This window comes from Ruditapes philippinarum, unplaced genomic scaffold (genome assembly GCF_026571515.1).
Source record: "Ruditapes philippinarum isolate M1 unplaced genomic scaffold, ASM2657151v2 ctg2768_1_1_1_1, whole genome shotgun sequence".
Taxonomy (NCBI): Eukaryota; Metazoa; Mollusca; class Bivalvia; order Venerida; family Veneridae; genus Ruditapes; species Ruditapes philippinarum.
In genome coordinates, this window is record NW_026866166.1 from 20,170 (window position 1) to 35,402 (window position 15,233).

General features: G+C 30.3%; 1 protein-coding gene across 1 annotated transcript in view; it reads left to right on the forward strand.

Annotated features, from left to right (window-relative positions):
- Positions 1-1,367: 1,367 nt before the first annotated feature.
- The window catches only part of LOC132731515 (gamma-aminobutyric acid type B receptor subunit 2-like), a 31,909-nt gene continuing 18,043 nt past the window's right edge, over positions 1,368-15,233 (forward strand). Inside the window, exons 1-4 of the mRNA XM_060717708.1 lie at positions 1,368-1,474; positions 11,347-11,484; positions 11,885-12,055; positions 14,621-14,728. Coding sequence (XP_060573691.1) covers positions 1,397-1,474; positions 11,347-11,484; positions 11,885-12,055; positions 14,621-14,728 — 495 coding nt within the window. The 5' untranslated portion in view covers positions 1,368-1,396. The remainder of the gene's footprint in view (positions 1,475-11,346; positions 11,485-11,884; positions 12,056-14,620; positions 14,729-15,233) is intronic.

Consider the following 15,233-nt stretch of genomic DNA (forward strand, 5'->3'; position numbering starts at 1 on the left):
TCTGCCAAAGTGTTATACGTGGCTGGTTTTGCGTTCACTATAATTGTGAGAAAAAAATTGAAACATAATTATTCTTTTACATTCAGTTCTTTGATATAAAAAAGAAAATATTTTGTAAAAAGAATTCGTAATAAGACACACAAAGATAAAGTCTTTTCTTATCATTTAATATTAGATATTCAATCATTAGATATTAAATACAGGTGTACTTTAAGGTAAATATCTGACCTATGATGTCAATTTTTTAGTTCCTTATAGTGCCCATTAGGGTGGTAATACCTTAAGTGAAAAGTAGCATGACAACTATAACTAAATTCAATAGAGTTGTGCTTGCTTTAGATCAACCATATTGGCCCTTTCATTTAAGACCGGATTCAAGTTGTCGCCCTTGGATGACGTCATTGATATCAAATATAAGTTTTCTAGCTGCAGTTTTGAAAAACGGCTGTGTAATAAGCAATTGCTAGATACTGGTTGACTAAATATTTTTTATTTAAGCATTACCGAAACAAAGAAAATAATATAAATCTATATAATTTCAAAAAAAAAATGTTAAAGCATAAGAGTAACGATTCCTTTCAATGTACATGTATACGCATTCATTTGTGCCGACAAAAAAAAAACACTCTCAAAAAATCGTACATCACTCCAATTGAATGCACTACATATAATATGAATTTCAATGCTGGGAAAGTAATATTTTCAACTTGATATCTTTATTAAATTCATATTCTGCTTACCAAATATTTTTTTCTTAAAATCACAACAGAAATTAAAACAAGTGGTGAAAAACGTATACAAACATTCCTTATTAACTGAATTATAATTTTACATAATTGACTACTAAATTAATGCCAGTTTGTAGTTATTCTGGATCTTAAAATTAGTAAGGCATGACCAAGTCCCTAGGATGATCCATATCCGGAACAGAACAGAACATATCTTTTATTTTCATCCAAGCATTTTTCAATACAATATGGGGACATAACACAATTTTTATATAACAGAGAATGCATAGTTCCGATACGAACAAAAAAGTATATAATCATTTAACAGTACATTGCCAAAGAGGAAAAACACACACACAAAACTTTACTAAATTAGAAAAAAAAATACAAATATCTTTTCTTAACTATGAAATGTAATATCGAGCAGGGGTTTGTTTACTTTAAATCGATATACACCATTAATTTATTATTCTACGTGTAACTACATTTGAAAATAAAATAAAATAAGGAGGTTGTCTATTGTAATATACAACACAATACGCATCTGTATGTATTTATAGCACGATATTAGGTATAAAACATTAGCACAAACATGTAGTAAATCTGCACGTGAAAGTCGTGCATAACAATTATCTACAACTGAAAGGAATGTCATTCATAGATTGATAATGTATTACTACGTGCATCGGGAAAAATCGGAATATGAATCAATGGGACTATGTTGGATAAGACTTTGTCAGTTAAATGTGAGTAATGGCAATATATATATTCACATATAGATAATATGTACTTGTATTCCTAACAATAACAGACATCTGTTTTATGAAAAAATAACTTCATTTGTGAACAAGGAAAATGTTGAGAAAAAAAAATTAAACACGCAATTTAAAGGAAACAAACAGTTTAACAAGTGAGAAATATTAGATGAAATCTTGAATTACTGATGGAGGCATTAGGATTATCGGAAAGTTTTTGTAATAGAATTAATGAATTTCACGAGGCTCCTTAAAACATGTATGTTATTTGACCCTAATAGTGATTTCAGCGAAAGTTCACGTTCGTGTATTAAATTTGCGTTTTGGAAAAAAGCTCTCGAAAAAACTACAATGTAACAAGTAATGGTGCTCGGTGCCAGTTTGATTGTCGCTACACAATGTGCAAAATCTTTTATTATAAGGAGTACCATCGTATCTCCCAACTTCTACTGGAAGTTTATGATTTGATGTTCTAAATTTGAATAAAGAAATATAATCCAATTGCTCTAAAATTTTAAAATATTCTTCATACTTATGATCTTCTTTAAAACTTTTATAATTTAACCCTTTATTTGACTGTTGAAGCTGCGCGTACCAAGACTGTTTATATTGATCTATTAGTATTTGTTTGATAAGTTTATGTATATTCAAGTGATTTATTTGGGTCTGGTTTTGCCAAAGATCAGGTCGGCCAACGGAATTAAGAATGTCTCTTATCTTAGAGATCCATTTAAACTCATGATTAGGAAAGCTGGTCATGTATTTGTAAAGTTGAAACGATATTTTGTTTTCTTTCCCCTTAATGAGACGATTCCAAAATGAGATCATCCTAGTTTTAATTATGATAGATATTGGATACCTTCCAAGTTCGCCGATTAGCATGTATAGGAGGGTCGATTTACGAGATTTGGTTATTTTACGTAGAAATTCATTATGAACTTTTTCTAATATATCTAAATTTTCAAATCCAAATATTTCCGATCCATATGTCAAAATAGGTAAAACAGTGTGGTCAAATACTTTAATAATAAGATCTAGCGGTAAGTCTGAGTTATTTGATTTAGTAAATAGTATATACATTGCCTAAGTTGCTTGTTGGACTACGTGCTTTCTACCTTTAAGGAAGGAACCATTGCTAGAGAATGTCACACCTAAGTAATGGTAAGAGTCGGATATCTCAATATTTTCATCTCCTAGGTAAAATCTAAAATTCCCAGTTTGTCGAGCACCAAAAATTACTATTTTGTTTTGTTTATGTTCACCTTTAAATGCCAATTTTTACAGTAATCATTAAAATTGTTCAAGCAAATTTGGAGATTGTCTGCAGTGTTCGATAACAGAATAGTGTCGTCTGCATAGAGAAGAACAAGAAGTTTAAGCCATAAAGTAAGATCGTTGTGATCGAATAATTCTACCCCAACAGTATCACTATTCTGTAAATAAGTTTGGAGGTCATTTAAGTACATGGAAAATAGGACAGGAGACAAATTTTCACCCTGTCTTACCCCTATTTCGGAAATGAATGACGCCGAGACAGCTCCATTATATGAAATACACGACTTAATGTTTTTGTACATATTATTAATAACCATGAAAAATTTACCATTTATAGAATTTTCGAGCAATTTATGCCAAAGACCCACCCTCCATACTTTATCAAAAGCTTGAGAAAAATCTACAAAAGCACAGAAAAGTTTCAGTTTTTTCTTTTTAAGAATTTCAGTAAGGGAGTATAGTGTGAACATGTGATCAGCGCAAGAATAACCTCTCCTGAAACCAGCTTGATTTTCATGCAGAATATTATTAATTTCTAGATATTTTGTTAACCTGCTGTTTAAAACTGATGTAAACAATTTACCCAAACAGCTTAAAATGGTGATTGGACGATAGTTATTTGGGTCATTTGACGGGCCTTTATTTTTTTTAAATTGGAATTATCATTCCTTCAAGCCACGCTCTTGGGATAAAAGCAGTGTCTAGGACACAATTAAAAATATTTAAATAAATAGGTAAGAATATATCTTTCGTACTTTTAATATACTCATTTCTAATGTTATCGGAGGGACTAGGTGTTTTACCATTATTTAAATTTTGAATACATTTAAGTATTTCTGATTCTGTTTTTTGGGAATTCAAAAATGGTTCTGAGTTTATCGTGTTAAAGTCATATTCTTCAAAAACACTTTCCTCAGGTATTGTGTTTCTATTCAAATTTTCAAAATGATCATAAAATTCAGTTATATTAGGTGTCGTGTTAATTTTAGATTTGGGTTTCAGATTATTAAGAATTTTCAAGTATTTTTTTGGATTTGTTTTCACTTAAATTTCTCAATTTCGTTGCGTTATTTTGTTTTTCCCTTTTTATGTAAAAATCCATTGTTCTTTTATATTGTTTGCTGGCATCGCGCATTCTTGTTTTATTTAAATCCGTACGATTTGATAGAATCGTGATAGTTATTTCGAGCTTTACAGCATTTCGGACCGAACCAAGATTTATTAGTATAGCTATTTCTGTTGGTTGTTATGTACATATTACTTTTATTCGGAAAGGATGCACTTCCCGAGTCATGAAAAATGTTTTGAATTTCGGTCGTTATGTGTTCTATGGTATCCTGGGAGTGAGAATAATCGTGTAAATGAGAATTCAACCAAATTCGGATCATAAATATTTTGACAACTAACAAGAGTGATGTAATGTGATGTAATAGTATAACTCTTAATTATGCACTCCGGTTATTTATGATATCACAGCCAAGACTTTTTTTAGTACCGCTTGTATATCCAACATATGCACCCTGTTGATTAATATGTTACGGCCCAGTGGTGCTTAAATATACATTATTTATAAAATAAGTTACTGTGAAAAGTTTCATAATTATAAGAATAGATGTTTAATATCCAAATTATCTTATTATCGTCTGTCACGTTATAAAAAGCCATTGCCACATGGATTTCGTTTTTTTTTCAGAAATATTTATGAATTATTATTTAGAAGTTATATCCTTCACTGGTTCGTTGAAAGATTTATGGTATAAAGAAAAAAAATCAAAAAGTCTTGACAGAATGCATTCTGCTACTGTTCAAAAGCTTGAAAAACAATCATTAAAGAAACATTGACACTCTTATTTTCTTATTAAAAATAAAATAAAATAAAAGCAAAAAAAAACAACAAAAAAAAAAAACAACAAAAAAAAAACCCGCAGGAATTTTCTAAATGACAGAAAAGCACATAGAAAACAAGAAATTGACCATTTTAATTTACATAAGGTAATTTCATTGTGTATGGGTGTTTATTAAATACTAAAATTGATTTAGTTACTAGCGTTTTGCCATGGAATGAGAGAAAAATAATTAAAATTAAGACTTCTTAAAATATGTGTATTGATACTTTCTGCGAATCATACTATCGAACAAATATATTCACGGTATCTGGCAAAATACTTCATTTATAAACTAAGTACCTGTAATAGCTTACAAATAATAATTAGATTAACATTTAAACCATATTTCAATGACACTCTCTGTGTATATACACACTTTCTATTGGCAATGCCATCTTACATGAATTAAAAACATCCACCTTGTCGTATTTTAAAATGACCTTTTAACTATAGGTCTCCAAGCTATTGCGCTGGCCAATCTGTTGCAACAAAACCTACCAATGTGACAAACGATAGGTCAAAGGTGTTTTAGGAAAATGCGTAACCTCCTACAAAACTACAAAAAAATATAGTAGAAGGCAAAGTTGTATCACAACCTAAAGCGTTCATTTCACGAGCAGATCTGGCTTTCATGTGCCTTACGTAGTCGTAAAATAGATATTCCAAACTGTCTAATTTCCTACGAAACCGGAAAACCTGAAGAGTCTACATACAGAAAGAGCATAATATACTCACCGGAAAACGCCAGTGACACGCACATTTCTTGGGATAGCTAGGGTTATGTGACTTGTATTTTAGAAAAAAAAACGATTTAAATCTTTTGCACTGCCTAATTCAAAATGAAAAAAAAAGATTAATTTTTAGGCCATAGTTGACTCAGTCATAGTTGACTCCATAAAATTGTGCTGTTTACGAATATTCGTAGAGTTGGTAAGGAGTAAAAAATACAATAAAAGCACCGCGAAATGTCAGTTTAACTCTGGTATCTGGCAGCAAAATTTGTAAGGCTAGTATAAAGTGCCTTATATTGCCATCAAATAAGCTTCAAAGCTATTGTACTGACCAACCCGCAACGAACTCGGCCCAATGGGTAGATGTAGACTCCAAACTGTTACACTGAATGCTTTTCACGTTTGGGTCATTATATAAATCTGGAGAAACGGGGTAAGGGAATTATCTGTTAATTTTTAAGTTATTGGTCCAATCCTACATGAAATGATATGCAAACATCGGAAAAATATTATTGCCTAGTCATGTCAAATATTCATTAGAGTCCAATTAATGTTTCTCGTGCACATGTTAACAGATACAAACCCTATTGAAGCAACCATGCAATGATCTGTAAATTACAAGAATGTAACCTTATTTACTGTATTAATGAATATATTGATTTATGATTCTTTTTTAAAGATATTAGCGTAACTATGTGACCTTTTACATCAGAAAAATAAAATCGTGTTCCTAATTATTACGTGCCGTGTACCATCATACTTAATATATATCATTTCTCTTCTTGTTGTTCTTTAAGTAAAGACACAACACGTGCACATATCTCATTTTATACCTTAATTGACCAAGAGATCAATAACCGTTTTACTTGACTTAAATTCATGCCATACCTCGACCTATTTTTTGTACCGGCGTTGATATGCACAAATACAAACGATAACGTGTCACGTTTCATGTCACGTGTCATGTCTTGATGAGTCTCTGTAAACTCTGAAATAATTATGGAATCTAGATACGTCTTGATACATTATTACCAACATGAGCTGGCCATGTATAAAATCACGACCTTCGTCCAGCAAGGCGAATAGCTTTCTAACATTAAAGAATCCAAATCTCCCTAGAGAGAATCTCAAAAGTGAGGGGCGTTTTATTTGAACACAGAGACTTTAACACATCGCATACACAGGCTCTGTACAAAAAAGTTCACAATGTGATGTCGCCCACTACAACCATAACGTAATAAAAAGATTGTTATGTAAGCTGTTACAATTACTTCCAACCTTGATCTATCCATTTTCAGTTTTAGATTCATTTACCGCTTATACTGTATCTATTTTATTAAGTTTATTATATGTCAAAAAAGCTTTTAGCTTTTATTCCTCAAACGCTTTCTTATTTTGGTGTCATTTTATAGTTTCAAAAAAAAGATATTCATTGGCCTTTTACCTGACCAATCCTTTGCTTCCATTATTTTTTAGCAATTAGTACAGTTATGAATTTAATACTTTGTTTGGAAGTCAAAATACTACTTTGTTTACATATAATACCAAATACTAAATCACTTTAACTATTGTAATTGCCAAAACAACAGAAGAAATAGATTGTCTATGCGCAAACTATTTTGAAACTATAAAAGTACTACAAAGATATAAAACTTTTGGAACATTAACATGAAAGCATTATATGATGGGCCTTCAAACAAATAATATAGATTATCTGTTCAGGTAAGATACTTAAGGGTTAGTAACTTGTAAACCCTAATTTAATTAACATATACAAATTAACAAACATAATCTCTAAACTCCATGTCTTTTATAGGACTAGATTTACATAGAGGTTTTTAATACATTGTTTCATACGTTAGACATAAGTTTATTAGTCGCCGATAGAAACCAGCGGCTATATTTGTAACAGTTTAATATTATATCTAAGGTAGAAGAAGGTCTTAAAATAAAAGAAAATAAAAGCTGAAGGCCGCTTTAATTAAGTTGTAAATTTATATTACCATGATTGTGAAATGTTCAATGAGAACAAGCGTCACCCGTGTAACTTGCCTCTCTGCGACAGCCTTAACTACAGGCACCTGTGTTTTCCCAATATCACTTTTCTTTTACCTGCAGAGACTTTCATGATACGAAACAAACATTTTGCGGCGTAAAGGAATTTCACGAGGCACATTGTCAAACATTATCTTGAGAAATGAAATCAAAACCTTCTGGCGCTTTTAAATTATGGAAAAATGTGTTATAGATAATGTGATTACGTTTAGATTATGAAAAGGGTTTAATGTTCAATGTAGATAATTTAAAATAATCTACTTAAAAATCAACTATGAATTTTGACAAAGTGATACTTGTAATTATATTGCATTTTATCGGGTTTGTGTACTGTGAAAAGAAGAAATTATATGTTGGTGTTTTGTTGGAGCTTACAGAACATTGGTATGTAAGGCACACAAACTTTTTCCCGGAAGTATTTAGATACGGATTGGAAGGGGTTGATAACAAATCTGATATTCTTTCCGACTACACAATCGAATTAGTGATAAAAGATACAAAGGTATGAAATGTGAAATCGTTTTGTCTTATATTTTCTTATCTTTTATACAATTTGAAAAATGGAAAATTAGGAAGAGTAAGTCAGGAAAACGATCACTATCCATCCAGTGCCGGCCTTTTTTTTACATTGTTAACATCCTTTGAATACTTAAAGTGACATTATGCCCACCCATGGATATATAATGAGTGAACGATGGCTTTCAAAATAAGTTTATATTTTGCCATAATTCAATTCAGTTTTATAATTTACTTCGCTTAAACGATGAATAACTCATGTGACCCAAGGGAATATTTGTAAATATCCTTGTGAATTAATATGTTACTGTCAGCTTATAAAAAAGTGGGGCAGTCCTTGTACATATTAGGCAGATTTATATTTTATCCTGAATATTTTCCAACATCAATTGCTAGTCAATCACCATTTTAACAGTCAATCTTTTTTTAATGTTTACTCAATTTAGCTCAGCTTGACAAAAATATGAGCATAATGTCAGTTAAAAGGTTAAATTCATCTTTAACAACATAGCATAGATATTGTTAAAAGTAGACTTAAAAGATAAATATATAATAGATTATAATAGATTGATAGATTCATAAATTGTAGTATTTAATGGTATTAGTACGCCTATTTACTCCAAACAAACCTTTTCTTACTTAAGAATGGAATTTTTAATGAAATTTTGCATTCTGGTATTTTGTTTTATCTCCAATATTTTAACTTATATTTAATAGTCTAGATTTATTCATTTACTTACTTATTTATTTATTTATCTTTTTATTTATTTATTAACGATGGTTAAACTAATTAATAAAACTATTTTTTTCTTTCCTAGAACGTTTTAAAGCAGCGTATAAAATGAAAATAAAATTCCGACAAATTTAACTACATTCATGCATAATGATACTATGTAATTTACATTTTCTACCGTTAATAATGTATGCTATCAAAATCACTTTTCATAAAAAAGAAAACCATGGATTTCAAAAATTTGATATCATAAATATAATTAAATATATAATTTGGAACAAGTGCACTCAATGGGTATAAAATGCAACGATGACTGTAGAATAAAATTGCTATAATAGGAACGTTGTTTCAGATTAAAAAGGGAAAAACGAAAACCATTAAAAACGTGCAAAACGGCAAAATTGAAAATGCTCAAACACACATTGATCAAGCCTGTTCAGGGTTGAACGTACTTTTTTAAAGGACAATATATTGCCCCATTCACCCACCAAAATCCACTAACACCGGCTATTGAAGATTTCAAATTCAACATAAAATTGTAAATCATATTAAGTTTTCACAGAAACCTACTATTATTTTTGTCTTCCTACACTAGCCTTGCTTTTTTGTCCTTAAGTGATAAAATAAACCTTATTAAAATTAGTACATTATGAAGCATTTTATTAGTATCTAACATAATAAACGGGATAACATGAGACTTTTGAATATAATAAACATCAAACATTATTTATTCAAACATTTAAATTCATGTGATCCCAGATGTCATATTGCTTAAATGTTGTAACCAAGGAAACTGATTTCAAAGAAATCATGTCTTATTACTAACGTATTTTACTTTTTTTGCTTATAATATTCCTGGGAAACTCCGAAAATAGACCGATAACATAGGAAAGCTTCTAGCAGAGAGTAAACGTCGTTTAGAATATTTTACATGGCTCTTTCATCAGGTTGATATTTAATATGGAAATAAGGTGAAAAAAGCAATAACAAAATTTACAATATTGTTGATTGAAGTGGCATGAAAAACCATTTAGCGAAATAAATATTCTAATGTATCTCATAAAATTAGATGACCTTTTTATTCGGCTGCGGGGCAGCCGAGTCTTAATTGATTTTAAATCAGACTAATGATTTACTGCTAAATTACAAGATATATTTTGCGAGTCATCCATAAATGTTCATTTAAACAATCATTTTCATCAGCTTAAAACTTTGGGACCAACTTTAAATTTCTTGCTTTCTTGCAAATCATTTCTTTTTACATTTTCGTCAGATAGAAAGACAAAGGTTTCATCTCTATGTACCGGCTTGAGCGGAACATAATTCTCAACACTTAATAATGCTGGCATCAATGATCCCGAATGACCAGAAAAACATAACAACACTGAAGTGAAGTACGGGGCAACTTTTTACAGCTGCCGCACAACACTTAAAACACGTTGTCTCCATCTAAAAGGGGCACATTGTTGCATAAGACTAAATGCATACGTGTCAGAGCTGTTTCAATGCATTGTCAAAAAACATCTGTTCATCTATTTACCTTTAGATAATCCCAGAAAACCGGTCTTGAAGAAATTTATTTTTTGTAAGTTTTTTATTTTTTTCAATGGAGATGTTTGAGATCGTGCTTTGCGGACGTACTTTAATAACCGCTTTTTATGTTTTGTTGTTAAGGCATTAAAGTCATCAGGCCCGTTACCAAATTTAACCAACATTAAAAATCACACTTGACGTTGTGACATCGCTTAACTTCACCAGTACATCGTGTGTATTAAAGGATCAAAGGAAACAATGTTAACTTTGTTTTATACTATTGAAAGTATCAAAATAATCATATAGCAAACTACTTTGTCTATTTCTTTGCAATTCAACAGAGAAAACGACTTTGATCCGGTACAACACGCAAAAAACCTAGCAAGATCTCGTTATCGTTAACTTTTGAGTTCTTTATTTTTGAATTGAACATAAGAAATAATTTCCCCATAAAAAACTAAATTACTTCAAAATGATTGAAAAAATCATTTATGTTTATAAATAAATAATAAATACTGGATAAAAATCATATGATTCATTTCTGAATCGTCTGCGCCCTTTAACCACTTATTAAAGAATAATCTCGCAATAAAGCTGTTAACAATTTTGTCAAGATGGCGGCGCAGTGCAAAACCTTCAGAAATGTTTGAAACTTTAAGATAGATATTAATGTTTTATAATCGATTATTAGTTTAATCGTGATACACTAAATTAGTGTTCAAGACTTTATGATAATCCCATACAATCGTGACAAACTGTTTTTACAAAAATAAGACTCGAAGTGCCAGATTCTTGCCACGAACGAGTACTAGTACTGCCGTAATGGACTTTTCGTACCGTAACGCCTCCACTTTAACTTCAGTTTCTGTACAGATCTAAACAGGCATCCGTCAAGCAACCCTTCTCAACGTATGCAGAGCACAGCTGTGGTGTTAAATCATTCTTTGCAGCCATTTTACGCTTGTGTAAAACCTCAATTGTTCATTAAATATGCGAAAAAGAGATCGCTGTATAAAAGGAAATTGAACGTTGCGTTACAAATTTTTCATAGTATTATTGTTATTTTTGTTAAAACATTTTTCACTTCAATAGCATTTCATGACCATAACTGTTTACCAAGTCATCTGATTTCAGGGGAAACCAGGATTAGCTGCCAGACTTCTGACAGAGATGTTACAAGAAGATCCTCCAAAAGTTGCTATTATTGGACCTACACTTTCAAACTCCCTCACTGTGACAGGTCAAATTGTTCCCTTCTACAACATTATAGAGGTAAAATATATGTGCACATGTTACCAAAAGGTCAAAATATTCTTGTTATCCTACAATACGTGTATATATATAATTGTAATGTCTCGAACGTAACACTTTAAAAAAACTGTCTGAGTTTTAAATTCACAAAAAAAGTATTGGCTTCTACACATTAATTCTCTATGATAAAATTTGATAGTTGACTTGGTTTCTAGACACACACTATGTTTAAGCATATTCAGCCTACTTAATCTTTTGAATAGCTTAATTTGATCATACAATAGATTTTTTTCAGCGAAGTATTGTTGCCTTACCAATAATATTTCAAATATTTTACCTGATGCATAAAAAAGTTTCTTGTATTAACTTTGCATTATTTTTTATACGGTGAATGACACAATAGAAATTTTAACCATTTCAGTTGTCTTATATCGCAACAACAGCAACAACCACAGACCGATCTCTTTTCTCAACACTTTTCAAAGTAAATCAAGTGGCAAATACATTAAATCCACTTAGAATAAAGATGATGAAACATTTTGGATGGTCAAGAGTAGGAACCATTGCATACCAAGAGGAGTTTTCTGTTTCGGTCAGTTATTTTTTATCGTTTTATTATACAAATGTACATTTAATAAGGTTATAAAATTTTGCTTTTCTTTCCTATACATATAAATACAGTTGTTTCAATTTCAGCATTTTTCCTGCTAAATCAAAACGTTATCAGGCATCTTTTATACAGATATATATATACTTAAATAACAGGCCGACTTATTTTATTTTTAATCATTACCATAAAAAATTCAGTAAAGTTTATACACAAAATACCCTTTCATCATAATTATATCGAAAAAGATGATTTAATTCCTCGTAAATTTTTTCCACGATATTGAAGTCTCAAAACCGATAAAATCGTTTATTACATTAATGATGTTCGAAAGATTTGAAATTCTTCAAAAGTTGAACAAGGGCACCTTAAATGGGAAAAATACAGAAGATAAAAAAGATATTGAGTACTCGGAATCAAATTGAAAATTGATTTTAGTGCGATTCTTGGGGTTATTGGTAGTAATTGGTCCATAAGTACAGCAAACAGTACAATAATGTCGAAAATCGATTCCTAGGAACGCCATGTCAAAAACATCAGTGGAATCTGTTTTATTTTGGAAAGGTTGCTTGCCTTCTTTTTTATTTCTAATGTTGATGGTACTGATAAGAATACTGTTTTATAAAAAGGCATTGTCATAAATCATACATCACTCCAATTTAATGCACTAATTGAAATAATTCGATTAACAGTTAGTTTCAGCCCACAATTAAACGGCCATGTACTGTAGAACCACACTAACATTGTTAAGATTTAGTGCGTGCTTTGTTATGAATATATTATATATTATATATCCAAACCATGAACAAAAATCAGATGTTCTGCGAGAATGATCATGTTCACTGTACTACTAATAACAGAAATAAAAATAAGGCAAATGTAATTTTTATACAACAGTAATGGTTATCAAGATATAATGATAATATCATTCAGTTATACAAACATGTATCTTCATTAACAAAAGTGTTGTCACATTTCGCACAAAAAGATTCATTTCAATAATCTGATTTCCCTGATGTGCAAACAGAAATAGAGTATTGTGCCGGAAGTAAAATTTTTCTTTTACAAATCCTGTGGTAATAGGAATATAATCATTTGTCATGTACAGCAATGTACTGATGAAGCTCTACGGTTTCCATTTCATAATTGTAAAATATGCAGAAGAATAAAAAAGTTCTTTAAATTTTATGATTTAATGTATATGATATTTTTATGAAAGTTTACACGATTAAACGAATAATGATACTGAGATATATTTCGTAAACACAAAAAATTTGTAAACACTGAAAATTGCTGTAAGTCGCTAATAGACACATGTACACACAGAAATGATATGTTACGTTTTAAACTCTAAACATTATAGGTATAAAAGCACCGAGTCAGTAAAATATTTTGGATGTTAATTGTTTTTAAGAAAAGACCAAATTTACCTGACCAGTGATTGATAATGCAGCTTCCCAAACATGTTCTTGATTTAGATAAATTTCAATAGCTATTTTATCAAAAGATGAACATAATATATCTTAAATGAAACTAAAAAAATACAAATTTTGGTTCATATTACATTCAAAATAATCTTTTTCCATAGACGTACACACATACCCGGGTATATAAGCGAGATTTTGCTTCCATTGATTGTTATTAATAACCATTTTGTAGGAAGTAAATCAGATTATTGAAAAAAGATGACAACATAAAAATCCACATATACCTTTAAAGTGAAAACAAATTTTGCAAACTTCCAATCTATCTGAATATCTATGGAACTAGTGTAAACTCTTTTTACTACCTCATTACCTATTGAACCTGTAAAATATCTATCAATAATGAAAGAAACTAGGTTCTCGTTTTTCAGGTCAAGGAACATTATGCCTGAGAAATCCATATTTATTAAATTCTTTTGAAATGTCAAACATGTGTTCAATAAAGTTTTTCTAATAGATAAAGAGCATGTTAGGATATTTAACAGCTGAGGAAAATAGCGATCAATGTGCTGTAAAATGTCTTTAAAATGTCAAAATATACACAAAATGTTATTTTGACTTCCATACAAAACACTAATTTGCTACATTTATAGCAATTGCTAACAAAGCAAAATGAGCAAAAATAGTAAATCTATATGGCAAATGAGTATTTAACAAAAAAGAAAAAAATATTGTAACAAGATACCAAAAATAAAACTTTTTCGAGAAATAAAAATGATAGCATTTCTGAGGCATAAAGGGCCTTACTATTAATCTTCGTAACCTCTAATTGTTACACGGTTTTTCAACTGACATAAATACACACATAATATTATATATCCGTATATGAATCGAATGTTATTTTTCTTTATTCAATGTCCTATTAAACGTTCTGGTTAAGCGCCTACCTTTTCCTATATTGAAAAGATAATGAAGTAGATAATTTCTACCTTTAGGTCTTAAGGAATTGGCAATAAACTTTCAACAATAATACATATAACGACAACAATAATGACAATGCTTATTCTTGTTTTGTCAAACTTAAAAAATTACAAACGCTTTTTCTTAATTTATCTTTCAATTACAGCAAATTGATGATTTTCATGATCGTCTGCGAGAAAATAACCAGACACTGGTAACATCTGCCGTTATATCAGACACCAGCAATATCGGTGATATCCTGAAAAGATATAAGGTAAGTTGCTGCAATATCGGTGATATATTGAAAAGATATAAGGTGAGTAGCTGGTGACAACCATAATTTCATTTTGTGGAGATGATGTTTTACAGCTGTTTGAGGGTGAGAAATTAATTTTACGAATTATTAATCCGCTTTGAACTACATGTAGTTAAAACATGAAAAAGCCTTGACAAAGTAGGGCAATAAAGTCATACTTTATATCGTTTTCAACGTAGAAATGTTTGTCATTTTCAGGAAATGGTGTCCTTCTGTGAAAACAGACAAGATCACGCTTAATCAGCAATCAACTAGTTAAAACATGCGAAATCCTTGACAAAATAGGACAATAAAGCCATACTTTTATCTTTTTCAAAATGGAAATGTTTGTTATTTTAAGGAAATGGTGTCTTTTACATAACATACAAGATCACGCTGTGTCCTAACCTTACATTGTAAGGTTTCTCTTACGCAATAGTAGTCTTTTATCTATGTTAAGTTCACGAAATGTCAGTGAAGTGAC